Below are 12,171 nucleotides of genomic sequence, written 5' to 3'. Positions count from 1 at the left end.
GGACTGAAATAATGACAACCTCCATTGCCATTAAAAAACATTACAAAAACTCACTTCTGTGGGGATAAACACAAGAAATGCCTCTGGATGGGTCAGATTTAGCTCAGCACATGACTGTGATTTATCAGTCACATTGTATTTAGACATGTGTTTTTAGATCAAGCATGGAGATGAACTTAATTTAAGCCTTCACAGTTTAATTTCAATATGATCTTTTGAAAGATGGATTATCATCTCAAATGCAGGAAGATCTCTAAAATACAGCATGTCTCATAATGTTCTTTTCTTTCAGCATGTGCAATGAATTCTCCCAGATATTCCAGCTTTGCCAGTTTGTTATGGTATGCAAACCCTCGTCTCTTACTTTTTTAGCAATGTTGTACAATCTCCATTGTCATTTCCACCCCAGCATTTGTCCTTCAGCTGTTTTTCGTCTCATTGGCTGCACCTTAGGAAAATTCACAGAATGCCCCCCTGGTTCACGCCACTCTGGAAACCCTCCTACGTTTTCTCAACTGGATTCCTCTGGGATACATCTTTGAAACCAAACTGATCAGCACACTGGTGTATAAGGTGTGTACGCAAATGCACTTGATGTCATGTAATAAGTTGACTTGTAGGAGTTGTAGGACTCCTGACAAAGTCCAAATGCATATTCTAAACAAATGTTCTGGCATGGATTTGTTGGCAGTGGTGAAGTAGAGCACATGCAGACAAAGTTAGGCATTGAAATATGAAACATAACTGCTATATTAAACGCAGAAATTGTCAGCCAAAATTGTCTTCAATTTAGACCCTTGTTTTAACTGTTTCCAGTTCTTGAACGTGCCCATGTTTCGCAATGTGACACTGAAGTGCCTCACAGAGATTGCCGGTGTGAGCGTCAGCCAGTATGAGGAGCAGTTTGTCACACTCTTTACCCTGACCATGTGTCAACTCAAACAGGTGGGTTAGCTTACTAGACTATTAACAGTTTTGTTGCAAAGATGCTAATCAAGACTTATTAACCTTAACATCATCCATATCCGAGTAGATGCTGCCACTGAACACCAACATTCGGCTGGCCTACGCCAACGGGAAAGATGACGAGCAGAACTTCATCCAGAATCTCAGTCTTTTCCTCTGTACTTTCCTTAAAGAGCACGGGCAGCTCATTGAGAAGCGGCTCAACCTCAGAGAAACTTTAATGGAGGTGAGACAGGGACACACTACAGTGGAATTAAGGCTTGTCTAGGCGGGCTGCACAGGAGATAACTGCGCAGAATAAACAAATAAGACGAAAAAAGGTGACTCACGTAGATCATTTATGGCCCACTTTGTTCGTTGATCCTCTTTCAGGCCCTCCACTACATGCTGCTGGTGTCAGAGGTGGAAGAGACCGAGATCTTTAAAATTTGTCTCGAGTATTGGAACCACTTGGCTGCTGAGCTCTACAGAGAGAGTCCCTTCTCTACATCCACGTCCCCCCTGCTCTCTGGCAACCAGCACTTTGACGTGCCACCACGCAGACAGCTCTATCTTCCTGTACTCTCTAAGGTACCACATACAACCAACTACATGAAACTTAACTGCTTCATTCAGCTATTAATAAGAATTAAAACACCTGTAGCTCTGAATAGCATTATCCCTTCTCCACTGATCGGCATTTGCATCCATATGTGACGCAATCTGATGAATTAATTGTTTGGATGTCAACAACCTGGTCATAAGCTGACAATCTCAAAATCAAAATGTTGTGAATTTGCAATGTTGTGGTTGAATTTATGACTTTTTCTTCTAAGAAAGATTTGTTACTTATAAATTAGAGAGGGAACAGGAGTTACGTGTTTAAGGGTGTGGAACAGTTTCAGTTTCTGGAACCCATAGCGTCTTGCTCACAGTCATACTAGAAGTTGGCACTCGTCAAGCAACAGGTGGCTGCTAAACTGCTGCCAGAAGAGTTGTTAGTTACAACATTACTGAAAATCAGCAGCTAGTAAAGCAAAATAACAAAGTTTTTTTTCTCTTGTGATAAATTTTACCTTTCCATACGTAGTGTGTGTGTGGCAATAAGACAAGCAACTCGTATATTATTGTATCACATTTAAGACCATACAGGTTGCTGATATGTGTGTGTGTGCATGCACCCAAGTGTGAGAGCAGTGAGGCTGCTCTGTGACATGCATACATGCTGACAGTTGTTTATCTCTCCTGACAGGTGCGTCTGCTGATGGTAAGTCGGATGGCCAAGCCGGAGGAGGTGTTGGTGGTGGAGAATGACCAGGGAGAGGTGGTCAGAGAGTTTATGAAGGACACTGATTCAATCAACCTCTACAAGAACATGAGGGAAACCCTTGGTATGATTTAGTAGTAAGAGCATCTGCATTATCCTTAGTCTGTCTTTCCTTAGGGCCGTGTGTCTTAAAAAAATTGATCATCACCACAGAGAGTGATTTTTGGATAGTAATTGCAATATGCATCTACCCAGTATCTTTTTGATTCACGAATCACATGCAGCCTCAAAATAAAAAGCCCTGCTGGCTGGCTGGGGTCTTGCTGTGTGCAGTTTGCATGTTTTCCCTCTGTGTCTGTGTGAGTTTTGCTCTCTTACAGTTCAAAGACAGGTTAGATCATGTGGAAACTCTGTGGGTAGACAGCAGCCCTCTTTTACCCAAAATAAGCAGTTAAGAAAATGAACTGATGTATGGAAAGCTTTGATTTTTATACTGATTATTCTTTACTTATGGCTGCCTCTAACATTGGATGTTAAGAATGTAATGAATGTAATGAATTTAATGATTATATTGATTCCAGGGTCATAAAATAATATCTGCACCAGCTGCAGGTAAAAGTGGGTTGTGGCTATACTAATCAATGTCAGTTCACTGATGAAGCTTTTCACTGGTTCTCCTCATTTACTTATGATCATATCCACATTTTGTCCTTGTTCGCAACTGAATAGCGATGCTCTTTTCACTGAAGTTTACCAAACATCACACTCATGTTGATAATCCAGTTCTACTTTGTGCTCTGTCATCCTGCAGTGTACCTGACTCACCTGGACTATGCAGACACAGAACGCATAATGACAGAGAAGCTCCACAACCAGGTGAACGGTACTGAATGGTCCTGGAAGAACCTCAACACACTGTGCTGGGCCATAGGGTCCATCAGTGGAGCTATGCACGAGGAGGATGAGAAGAGGTTCCTGGTCACTGTCATCAAGGTATAAAAAACCCCACTGAACTTGTGGCAGAAAGAAAACCAAGATGTGTGTTGTAGAGCTCGAGATCCACCACAATTTTCATAATTTCATGTCTGAGGTTATATACCTGTAAAAATTAACGTTACTGACTTCAAAAAAATGGTTCTTATGCTTCAGGATTTACGAGCAATTGTACAGGACTCTAAACACTGACCCCAGGTCCTGAATCTGATTGTAAAACCTTCTATTTGTCTCAGGATCTGTTGGGTCTGTGTGAGCAGAAGAGGGGCAAGGACAACAAGGCCATCATAGCCTCCAACATCATGTATATTGTTGGCCAGTATCCACGCTTTCTCAGAGCCCACTGGAAGTTCCTCAAAACTGTGGTCAATAAACTCTTTGAGTTCATGCATGGTGAGAAATGAGGGCAGTTTTAAAACTTATTTCTGTTTTGGTTTGAAAATGTTGACACTTGGAATTATGTGTTTTATAGATATTAATTAGGTCCATTTGATGCAATTACTATGGTTCTTCCTTCATCAGAGACCCATGATGGTGTACAAGACATGGCCTGCGACACCTTCATCAAGATCGCCCAGAAGTGCCGACGCCACTTTATCCAGGTGCAGGTGGGAGAGGTGATGCCCTTCATCGATGAGATCCTCAACAACATCAACACCATCATTTGTGATCTTCAACCTCAACAGGTCACTAAATGGATACTGAATTCTGCTTGAAAATTATCATCATTATTATTGTTTTCTTTTACCCAGCAAGTTTGCATGCTGACAAATTCTGCTGTTTGTGTCCAGGTGCACACGTTCTACGAGGCAGTAGGTTATATGATTGGGGCCCAGACAGATCAGGCTGTTCAAGAGCACCTGATAGAAAAATACATGCTGCTGCCCAATCAAGTGTGGGACAGCATCATCCAGCAGGCCACAAAGGTAAGAGACAAGTATACTGCCACATATTGAAAAAAGCTACCCAAATACCAGTGCATAGACCAACAAGGACAGTACACTAATCTGTAGTCTGCTGCTCCCTCAGAACGTGGACATCTTGAAGGACCCAGAGACTGTGAAACAGCTGGGGAGCATCCTGAAGACCAATGTCAGGGCCTGTAAGGCTGTGGGACACCCATTTGTCATCCAGCTGGGACGGATTTACCTTGACATGCTCAACGTCTACAAGTGCCTCAGCGAGAACATCTCTGCTGCCATTCAGACAAATGGTACGGGAGGTGTATGTTTGTGATCATGCAGCTGACCAGTAACATTCATTCATTCGTTGGCTTGTTAACCACATATGATATGATGATAGTGATGGTAGCTGATAACCTAAAACACCTCAGAATGTGATATGCTGTAAGCAGCAGGTGGTTTTTTCAGTTTGACTTCTTTAATGTCCTCAGGTCATCCGCTGCATCTCTAGGACATGACCATGTTATGAGTTAAGCACCACTGAGGCCTAACCTAAAGTTTTTCAAGTTCTCATCTGTACCTTGCGTTTGTTTGGGACTTGTTTGGGTTGTTGAACCAGTGTCCAAACCTGTACACTGCGCAGACTGCGTGGCTGCATTGTTGTTTAGGCATGCAGTCCTTTGTGTAAATGCAGCATGGCCTCAATGTGTTGCCAGGTTTGAAAAATCCCCCAAATGCTTTCGATACCATGTGTTGATAGGTTATGTTGTAAGGAAATGAACTGTCATTTTGTGGTTGGTCCCGCAGTTGCAGTAGATTTATTTTGTTACAGCCTTCACTTACGCTCGTCACACAGTAGCATTTTAGTATTTTGTCATTCAGTAGTGGTATTTTGTTTGTAGGCCAGAAAGACTGTCCTTTTTTTCCTTGCGTGTGCCTGTTTTGGTGACTCATCTGTGTTTCTGTGCTGAAGTGGGAGGAGAGGTGCTGCATGAGGTCTGTCAGTACTGTAACGATCAAGCATCCAGAAATTTTTGTACTTACATTGGCAGAAAGAAATTGTAATCCATGCAGGAGTGAAAAATCCTTCTCAAAAGTTTAACCAAGCTTTTTTAAGGGTAATGTGTTGGCCAGTTTTGGGAACAAAAAAAAGTCATGGAAAAGTTATTTTAAAGTCCTAAACTTTTAGTTCTGGGCTCTCATGCACCCTGCTGTTCACTTTCTGAACATAATTTGAAAATGTTCTGGGGACCAATCTAGCATTTCCTCACACGAAATCAGTATGCTATTAGACAGTGTATATTATTAGTGTTTATGGACATTCGCAATGTCTTTCCTCTTTTTGTTGCAGGTGAGATGGTGACAAAACAGCCCTTGATCCGGAGTATGAGAACGGTCAAACGAGAGACATTAAAACTAATCTCCGGCTGGGTCAGTCGATCAAACGACCCACAGATGGTAAGAAACCATGTAGAGGCACATCACTGCTGGGAGAGGAAAAGAGGAACAGTAACATAAACAGCAGACTTAAATGAAAGGGTTAATGTGGTCTTGCAAACAGCGGTGATGTATTTTTACTCTCGTGTCCTCAGGAGATGCTACACACTGTGACAATCAATGAAACGGTTGACAGTAGAGAAGAAGTAGAACTGATCCAGTTGGTATATTTAGATCAAAGACAAATATTTAATTTCCTTGTGGCAGACTTATCTGTTTCTACCCTCAGCTGTGTTTGTATCTGCATAACAACTCATACTGTGTCTGCAGGCGAGGACTGGTCAGTTTTCACAGTTTACAGAAGTGCAAAAAATTATAGCTGCACCTTTTTAGAATGCCAAAACACAGCCTTAATATCCAGAAGTCCAGTTTTGCAGCATTTGTCTGTTTTTCTGTTGTTGACATGTTAAGATTAAAGATTAAAGTGACATATTTTGTCATTGGAGGGAACTCACTCCAACGAAATTTGTTCTCTGCATTTAACCCACCCAAGTGACGTGCACACACACACACAGCAAACCCGGGGCAGTGAGGGTTAGGTACCTTGCTCAAGGGTACCTCAACCATGGACACCGGGACGGGGAATCGAACCAGCGATCCACCGGTTACAGGTTGATCCCTGCTGATCCCTCCTGTCGTTTTTCCAGGTAGGGGAGAACTTTGTTCCACCGCTGCTGGATGCCGTCCTCATCGACTACCAACGCAATGTCCCCGCTGCCCGTGAGCCCGAGGTCCTCAGCACCATGGCAACCATTGTCAACAAGCTCGGGGGACACATCACCAGCGAGATACCCCAGATCTTTGATGCTGTCTTTGAGTGCACCCTAAACATGATCAACAAGGTATGGCGCAACAATCAACCAGACACAGCTTCTGATCTGACACACTGGAAGTGGTCTGGTCACCATTGTAGCACACAGATACGTCTTCAAAGACATGTAACCAAGTCCAGTTGCGTTAGAGTCAGTCTCTTTGAGATATATGGAATAATGTACATTGATTAGCACTAGTCAAAGATAAATATGATCTTTGACTGCTTCAGTAAAAATGTAAACACTTTCACAACAAGCAGTCTATATCATGTGGCCTTCACTGTAGTCTGTTAATAACAGTGCTGTATTGGACTAATTACATTTGTGCACTTTGACCTGATAGGTCATTGTTGGCAGAAAACCACAATAAAATGTATATTAGATATCAACTGACATGTGCAACACACCACGGGAAAAGTCTTTCAATAACATGTCCAGACCTTTGAATCTGGAAAGTTTTCAAGCTCTGCAGAGCGAAACAGGTTGCAATGGAGAGTTATCAGTCACTCTCACCTACTTGTTGGTGTCATCCCTGAAGCCATGAGGCAAACTAGTCAGAGCCTGCAGAAAGCCTTCGAGAAACATTCCCATGCTCGGTTTTCCATTTTTCAAAAAAAGTATGCAACAAAAAGTGTGCACCATTCAAAATATAAGCACAACCCAAAAGTGTTGCCTAGCGAGCCAGTACAAGTGTACTGTAGATTGGATTCGGAAGTGGGGCTGATACAGTGAAATATAAACAAACAAAAAAAAAATCTGTCACTAAATCTCCAAGTGTGATGAAAAGATAAAGACAGATGTGTGCTGTGTTTTAGCCTGGGGCACAGCAAGCTACCTACTTAAAACCCTTCACTTTTGCCTCCATTGAGTGAAATCCAGTTGGCTGTGACTTGTTGGCATTTTTCAGTGGTTTAGCTAGGATTCTGGGCATGCTTGTGGTCGTAGACGTAGATCGTGAGGCAAGTTCTGAAATATCTTCTGCCTTTTCTTTGACTTGTTTTCTTTTCAGCCCTGAGAGACAAAACCCAGAGCTTAAAAAGACTTGGAGCGCCACTCACCACTCGCTGCTGCTTGTAACTTGTTTGTGAAATTGCTTTGAGCACATGGTAATAACCGAGGGCAGCTCAGATGAGAGTATCACCCAGTTTTATCCACTCAGACCTTCTCGTGCTGGGTTGTGGTGGCTGCAGAGTAGCAGTAGTTCATAGAGACTTCAGTAAGAAAATCAACCTGAAACTATAAAAGTGAGGGGGTCAAGAATACGATCCCCTGTGTGGGATTGTAAACAGTGCATGAACCAGACCTGGACAGACTCTTGAATGTTTTAGCAGGAGTAAATACATTTAAACATGTCTGTTGTGTTTTTCTGCTAGAACTTTGAGGAATATCCAGAGCACAGGACCCACTTCTTCTACTTACTGCAAGCTGTAAACTCTCACTGCTTCCCTGCGTTCCTCGCTATCCCCCCTGCCCAGTTCAAACTGGTGCTGGACTCCATCATCTGGGCCTTCAAACACACCATGAGGAATGTGGCTGACACTGGTAAGCTGGGCTGACACACCCATGATCTTCAAAGAGCAGAAACACTTTTGTTTAAGAGACGAGTGTCGGACACCGCAGGCACCGTGATACTTCACCTCAATGCTATGTTTCTCAAACTGTCACTGATATTTACATGTCAGATCGTGCCTCTGTGCCTGCATTAATGTACAGGTTTAACATGAAGTGAGCGACATGTAGGAAGACGAAGTTATTTATCTGTTTCCGCTCATCCAGGTCTGCAGATTCTCTACACGTTGCTGCAGAATGTGGCCCAGGAGGAAGCAGCCGCCCAGAGTTTCTACCAGACGTATTTCTGCGATATCCTACAACACATCTTCTCGGTGGTCACGGACACATCACATACCGCTGGTGAGTTTACACACATGTGAACTGCGGGTCCACCAGGGGGTCCAGACCTGCTGAGCGCACACATATGAGCATCTGTAGTCTCTTTGGTAAAGGGGTGTTGCCGTGTATCCCGCAGGCCTGACGATGCACGCATCCATCCTGGCCTACATGTTCAACCTGGTGGAGGAGGGGAAGATCACGACAGTGCTTAACCCTGCCAGCCCCACCAACAACCAGGTTTTCATCCAGGAATACGTGGCCAACCTGCTCAAGACTGCCTTCCCTCACCTACAAGAGTGAGCATGAACACACAATGAACATGCACACACGGTCTCTGTTGGAGTTAAGTTAACTTTGTTCACGCTCACTGTGTGCCTTTGTTTGTGTTAGTGCTCAGGTGAAGGTGTTTGTGACCGGGCTGTTCAGCTTAAACCAGGACATTCCTGCCTTCAAGGAACACCTTAGGGACTTCCTTGTCCAGATAAAGGTGAGGCTGTGTACGCGTCATGTACAATGCTCTGCTTGTTTGGGAGTTACTGTAGGTGTAAGGGAGTAGCTCCTCTCTGGGACGAAGTCATACACAAAATGCAGTGTGTAAGTCCATGTAATGTATGAGAATTGTCTGTCCCGGTCCGTTTGGTTGCTGCTCAGCTGAACTAAACTTGAACAAGACCCTGTAGGGCCCCGACTTTGCTTTTAACACAGAGGTTATCAGGGACTACATAGTTAGCTGCTTAGCTTTTGTTTCCAGAAATAACATTTCCCTGCATGACCTGGTTGTCCTTCTAAGTATAGGAGGTTTGAAGCTACTGTGCCAGCTTATTGTTATAGTTCAACTGTGTGAGAACAGGACACATTCAGTAGGGGCAGACTGATTATCAGGTCCAATATTCAGCTTTTTTCTGATTCTCTGTATTAGGTTGTTTTATTTTGTTTGTTTGTTTGTTATGCTCAATTACTAGTAAAATAAAATTTAAAATGTGCTACTTTGGCTCTTGTGCAGCCACCCCTGTCTGCAGTCACCATATTTGGTCTCACTCAGTATCCCGCCCACAAGACAGTCTGATTACACAACACAAGTAATAACCTGTCAACTCTAGAAGGTACCAAATAAATGTAGTGGCATAAAAAGTACAATACAATGTCTCCAAAATGTAGGCATGTGAAAGCAGCAAAAAATGTTTCTGACATTTCATATATTGATTGAGGAATCAATCAACTGTAAAGTGAGTTGATTATGAAACGACTGTTCAAACTCTAGTCAGGATCCTGCAGTGGAACAACAGGTGGATGGAGATGTATTGTGACAGTTTAAACCCTGCAGTTAACCACAGTGTTTCCGTCTTCTCTGCTGCTCTTTCAGGAGTTTGCAGGCGAGGACACCTCAGACCTGTTCCTGGAGGAGAGGGAGGCATCACTTCGTCAGGCCCAGGAGGAGAAACACAAGATACAGATGTCAGTCCCGGGCATCCTCAACCCTCATGAGATCCCAGAGGAGATGTGTGACTGAGCACCAGATCAACCAAACTGTACAGTACTCCAAACAAACAAACAAACACAAACAAATCCTAACCACAGCAACTACAAACAAAACCCAAGAGAGGCACTTGAGTGTGGTGGGAGGCCGCTCGCCCACTGCAGAGCGGATTGTCCCATTGGTTGTTTCTTGACCAAAACAATGCCAACAATATGTAAATGATTACCGCGTCACCCTGTGGCCCTTTTTACATAATCTGCGTTTTCTATGGAGACTTTTTGTGTGATATCTTTCCAGAACTGTTAGTCTAAGCTTATGTTTTGTTGGCCCATCCCAAGACCTGCATGATTAGGACAACTTAACCATCTTGTTTTTGTTCTGTTCCCTTCACTCCCCCCCCATGTTCTTTTTCCCAGCTCTTCCCATATATTTGTTTATATATAAATATATTATATATACAGTCTGAGCAGGGTTTTTGTGGAGAGAAAAAAAAAAAATCAGCATATCTGTCAAGATGGCATTGAGGCTTCTAGACCTGTGGTGTGAACGACAGGAAGTGGTCCTTTATAGCACCGCTTCTTTGGTGCCCCACGGCATTGTGGGAGAATGTGAATCTAACGGATAATGAATGAAGGTTGAGAGATGCTGCTTCATGTTTCAGCATCTGTTGCTCATGAGTTATGCTTCACCTAAAAAATAAAAACAAACAAAAAAAAAAGTGTTGGCTGCTGCCGGCAGGAGGTTTTTAGGGAAAGCAAAACCGAATATGTGCATATCATCCCAATTGTATAGCATCTTTAATACCATGGGAACATTTTTTTCCTTTTATTCTATTGTTTCTTTTTGTTGTGGGTGTGTGCGCGTGTGTGCTGTCGCCTAGTCGACATCAGCGTTTTGTTTTCCTCTAAGAGGATTGTTGCTCATTTGTGAGCCTTCATTAATGGGATGTTTTAAGGAAGTGGCGGAGGTATTTATGGGTTCTTAGTTGGTTGCATCTTTATAACAGCTCCTGTTTAACTCAGAAGGCTTTGAAGATTTTGAATTGTACTAATTTAGATTGTTTACCATGCAGTAGTGCTTCAAGACACTACCTTTAGAGCAAAATGAAAAATTAAACTGGGTTTACATTTAATTTTGTATTTTTGCATTTTTCATTTGTACCTGTTTGAGTTCTGTCCAAATAAACAAAAGGCTTTTTGTCCAGAGAGCAAATGCATTGCCAACGAGTTTAATTAGGAAAAGAATGTATAAATCCAAATAAGTACCCAATCTCTAATGGCAAATTTCCCTTCTCAAGGTGTTACATTTGTTGTGAACTTTTTGAACTGATTAAAGTTGAGAATTTTATAACCCTGCGTTTGCTCACATTTCTTCATTACACAACAGGGACCCATTTTTACAGACCCATTTTGGTGATCTTTTTATGCTGGTCCCCCTTCCCTTAAAAACACATCTTACTGTTACTCCATTTGAATGAAAACATCACAGTGTGACACCGCAGCTAGTTTGGAAGCCAGTCGTGGTTCAGTATTTTTTTTTTTTTTTTGGCAGGGGGGGGCATTAAGAATTTTTAAAGAAATAGCGAAACAATGCAAATTGTTTTAGGCTGAGAACTGTAGAGAAACTCTTTAGCCAAGACACCAAAAATGCAGTGTAACTCTGTTCTTCACTGTTCTCTGAAATTAAAGTCAAAGCCCTGCTTGTCTGAAAAGGTTTGCACTAGATGAGCTAAAATACCTTAATGAACCTTAATGCAATGTTTGGTACGTAGCTTCCTCTGACAGGCATCAGTAAAATTACCACTTAAGTACATTTGACTGGAGATTCTAAAAATCAGAAACTTTAATTTAAAGATCGTAGCAGCTGGTATCTCATCCCAAGCATAAAGTCTAACTCAAACTCATGTTAAATTTATCTCCTGAGCTCAGTCCCTCACACACAAGCACCAACATAAATCCTAAAAGGAAAGAACTAGGATAATGATGACGACAATGATCTGTCTCACACACACACACACACACACACACACACACACACACACACACACTGCGGCATTCGGCCACTTCCGCTCAGAGATCTTTGGCCAATGTTGGTGCTGTTGTAAGCTGACCCTGCCACTAATCCCTGTTAACATATTGGTATTACATTAAAGGTTATGATGACGCCCTGCCAGTGAAAGTTGAAACACTCGCCTGATGCAATCCCAACAACCTGTCAGCTCTGATGCAACCAGAGGGGAAGCTGTCGGACTTCTAATTTGGCTTCGAATGATGAACTTCGCTGTGCTGTGGTTAATTTTGCGAAGGGTACAGTATGTCGCTGACGCGCTTCCAGTGTTTTACGTCAAAACTTGGACATTGCCCAATTGCTGCGGCTGCACATGCTTAC

General features: G+C 42.7%; 1 protein-coding gene across 7 annotated transcripts in view; it reads left to right on the top strand.

The window, feature by feature from the left end:
- Nucleotides 1–11,133, top strand: part of xpo1b (exportin 1 (CRM1 homolog, yeast) b) — a 39,024-nt gene extending 27,891 nt beyond the window's left edge. For all 7 annotated transcript variants that reach the window (XM_046401018.1, XM_046401019.1, XM_046401017.1 and 4 more), the window contains 18 exons: nt 293–341; nt 454–573; nt 817–945; nt 1,034–1,192; nt 1,339–1,536; nt 2,198–2,336; nt 3,024–3,205; nt 3,442–3,598; nt 3,728–3,891; nt 3,997–4,131; nt 4,235–4,418; nt 5,459–5,565; nt 6,252–6,446; nt 7,790–7,958; nt 8,193–8,327; nt 8,443–8,602; nt 8,697–8,793; nt 9,670–11,133. In XM_046401018.1, the coding sequence (XP_046256974.1) occupies nt 293–341; nt 454–573; nt 817–945; nt 1,034–1,192; nt 1,339–1,536; nt 2,198–2,336; nt 3,024–3,205; nt 3,442–3,598; nt 3,728–3,891; nt 3,997–4,131; nt 4,235–4,418; nt 5,459–5,565; nt 6,252–6,446; nt 7,790–7,958; nt 8,193–8,327; nt 8,443–8,602; nt 8,697–8,793; nt 9,670–9,816 (2,626 nt within the window). In that variant the 3' untranslated portion in view covers nt 9,817–11,133. The remainder of the gene's footprint in view (nt 1–292; nt 342–453; nt 574–816; nt 946–1,033; nt 1,193–1,338; nt 1,537–2,197; nt 2,337–3,023; nt 3,206–3,441; nt 3,599–3,727; nt 3,892–3,996; nt 4,132–4,234; nt 4,419–5,458; nt 5,566–6,251; nt 6,447–7,789; nt 7,959–8,192; nt 8,328–8,442; nt 8,603–8,696; nt 8,794–9,669) is intronic.
- Nucleotides 11,134–12,171: the final 1,038 nt, after the last annotated feature.

Source organism: Scatophagus argus, chromosome 10 (genome assembly GCF_020382885.2).
Source record: "Scatophagus argus isolate fScaArg1 chromosome 10, fScaArg1.pri, whole genome shotgun sequence".
Classification (NCBI taxonomy): domain Eukaryota; kingdom Metazoa; phylum Chordata; class Actinopteri; family Scatophagidae; genus Scatophagus; species Scatophagus argus.
This window is presented reverse-complemented; position numbering and strand designations above follow the sequence as displayed.